A 2640-nucleotide genomic window follows, 5' to 3' on the forward strand; every position below is an offset into this window, starting at 1 on the left:
TGGAGACCAAGAGAGCATCACAGTTACTAGGAAAGAAAGAGACACAGGGAGGGACAGAACAACAGACAGCAAATGACGCAGATGCGCTCACAGAACGCACAGCACCAGGCATGGCTGGGGAGTTCTTTACTTAGCTCACCAGCCCACGGAAGCCTCGGGAACAGGTAGGGGGGTGGGCTATCATGACCTCCATCTCCCAGGTAGGGAAACTGAGGCCGGGTGAACTGACATCTCCCGAGTCATATAACTCTGACGTAGCTGAGCTGGGGTACAAACCCCGATCCACTGGCTCCAGGGTCAAGGTGTTCACTCAGGCATGGCTCAATAAAGCCATTTTATGAGGGACAACGAAAGTCCCGTCTGATCCTCACCCCTCTCTACTTCACCAAACCTCATCACTCTGATTCCTCCACTCCAATAGAGTTCCTGATCTCCACCGTGGTGCCTGAAAATGACCAGCTGGTTCCCTCTATTTTTGTTGAAAATTTTTGCTCCCTCTGACTCCTAAGCCAGTGCTCTTTCTACTGCGCCCTTTCATACCGTACACCCATCCTAATTTACCAACCCCCACAACTTCTTTTCTTCTTGTCCCTAACTTCAGTTTAAGCATGCCCCACCTCTTGTCATGAATACCACCGCTAACTCAAGGGCAATCTATAGCCAACCCGGTGCCAGACGTCTCAAACCAAGTTGGCCCAAGGGACTGAAGCATCCCTTCAGGGTTCACTGTATCCCGTTAAGCCCAACCCCTGGCATTCAGAGTCAGCTCCACCCATCCATTAAGGGCCAACCCTCGCTCAAGGTCTAGGCTAGGTCCACCTGGGCGGGCACTTTCCAATGCTGTCTCCGGCTCATTTAACCCAAGTACCAGACCCTCAGGCTCCGCCCAAGCCGATTAGCCCCGCCCAGGGCGCGCACAGCCCTGCCCTATATCACTAGACTCCGCCTCCCGGCGTGTAAGCCCCGCCCCACTGCCCACAGGCCGCATCTTCTCTGGGCCCTTCCCCCAGACCCACAACCCCCGACCTCCCCACCCTCACCGTAGGTCTCGGCCATGACTCGGTAGCGGCCGCTTAGGGCCTCAATATGGCGCTGAGGCCGCGCCTGCTCCTCGGCTGGCAGCCGCCTGACTCCGGCTGCAGCCCGGATCCTTCCTACTCCCCGGGCCCGGCGCCGCCACTTCCGCCTCCACCCCCTCCGCCGCGACCCGCTAGGGCTGCGGGGTACCAGGCCACGCTTCTCGAAGGGCGGGATTGGCTGACTCGGCGGGCAGTGGGCGGGACAAAAGACGCGGATTGGTGCTGAGAGGGGGGCCGAGTCGCAAGGGGCGTGGCCGAGATCAAGGATTGGCGGAACCAGTGGAAGTAGGCGGTGCAGAGATGCTTCTCGGGGCCGAGGAACGGATTTGGTCAGGAACACCGGGGCAGGGCCGAGACTCCGGATTGGTGGGAGCGGATTGGGGGCGGGGATAAATGCAAATAAGGGGTGGGGGTAGGAGCAGGATTGACCCAAAGGACCTGGCACAGGTGATGATGCTGAGCTGCCAGGTGCAATTACTGAGTTCAAAAGTAGGAAAGATAAAAATTAGGGGAATTCACGTCGGTTTACCTCCCATGTCTCTTTGCAGTCTTCCAAGGGAACCTCTGCTCTGCGATTTATGTCCTCCTCATGGTCTGACTGACTCATTCCCAATAGTTCCTCTCCCTCCCATTGGTCTAGAGAAATACGGTACCCCCCAATTGGGCCATTTAGGTTGTCCCATCTTCTCATTTGCTTACGTCCGGTCTACGCCCGCCTCCGGTACCCAGCGTGGAGCAAGAGGGCCTTTCATCAGTGGAAATCTGCCTAGCAACCGATGACATTCAGTGGTTTAATTGGATCGATTCGGGAACCGGGGCAGTAGTTCCTTTATCCACTCGTGCCCCACCCCAAAGACCACAGAACTGCGGGTTGCTTTCGGCGGCTGGTGTATTTGCGTAAAGGCAGGGGCGGACGACGTCGTGGACTGACCGCAGGGCCGAGCTCACGGGCAGTAGAAATCCCACGTCTGAAAAAGAGAAAGGGCAAACAGCGCAGAGGAAATCAGACGTCACACAACGGACCCCGGTGGTTTTATGATCCGCAGGGGGGTGTCCACGGTAAGCGCGATGCCAATTAGCCTCCCTCCAAAACACACTCACAGCGACCCTATAGACGTGGGTGGGAGGGGGCGAACAACCGGATCGAACCATCCCAGTGGGTTTCCAAGGCTGTAACTCTTTAAAAGAGTAGAAAGTTGCCTCCACTCAAGTACTCCCTTAACACAAGAATAGTACTTTCTTCTAGTAAATTGGCATTCTATGATGCTCACCTTCCCGACACAACCGCTGAAGACAACGCGGATGAATAAGCAAATGTGGTGAAGAAAGCAGATGGTGCCTGGCTATCAAAAGATATGGCGTCTGGGGTCTTAAAAGCTTGAAGGTAAACAAGCAGCCATCTAGCTCAGAAGGAACAAAGCCCACATGGAACAACATATCAACCTGTGTGATCACGAGGTGTTGAACGGATCACTGAAGACAAAGGGGTGCATAAGCAAATGTGGCGAAGAAAGCTGATGGTGCCCGGCTATCAAAAAGTATAGCGTCTGGGGTCTTAAAG

The 2640-nt window shown here is 55.4% G+C and overlaps 2 protein-coding genes across 2 annotated transcripts in view; both read right to left on the reverse strand.

Moving 5' to 3' along the window:
- The window catches only part of RAB4B (RAB4B, member RAS oncogene family), an 18154-nt gene extending 16539 nt beyond the window's left edge, over positions 1-1615 (reverse strand). The window contains exons 1-2 of the mRNA XM_004710506.2: positions 1609-1615; positions 1013-1301 (exon numbers count right to left, since the gene is read on the reverse strand). Of these exons, the coding sequence (XP_004710563.1) occupies positions 1013-1301; positions 1609-1615 (296 nt within the window). The remainder of the gene's footprint in view (positions 1-1012; positions 1302-1608) is intronic.
- Positions 1616-1963: 348 nt separating this feature from the next.
- The window catches only part of MIA (MIA SH3 domain containing), a 3379-nt gene continuing 2702 nt past the window's right edge, over positions 1964-2640 (reverse strand). The window contains exon 4 of the mRNA XM_004710505.2: positions 1964-2047. Coding sequence (XP_004710562.1) covers positions 2024-2047 — 24 coding nt within the window. The 3' untranslated portion in view covers positions 1964-2023. The remainder of the gene's footprint in view (positions 2048-2640) is intronic.

Source organism: Echinops telfairi, unplaced genomic scaffold, assembly GCF_000313985.2.
Source record: "Echinops telfairi isolate 266 unplaced genomic scaffold, ASM31398v2 ScPeMD7_655;HRSCAF=1070, whole genome shotgun sequence".
NCBI lineage: Eukaryota > Metazoa > Chordata > Mammalia > Afrosoricida > Tenrecidae > Echinops > Echinops telfairi.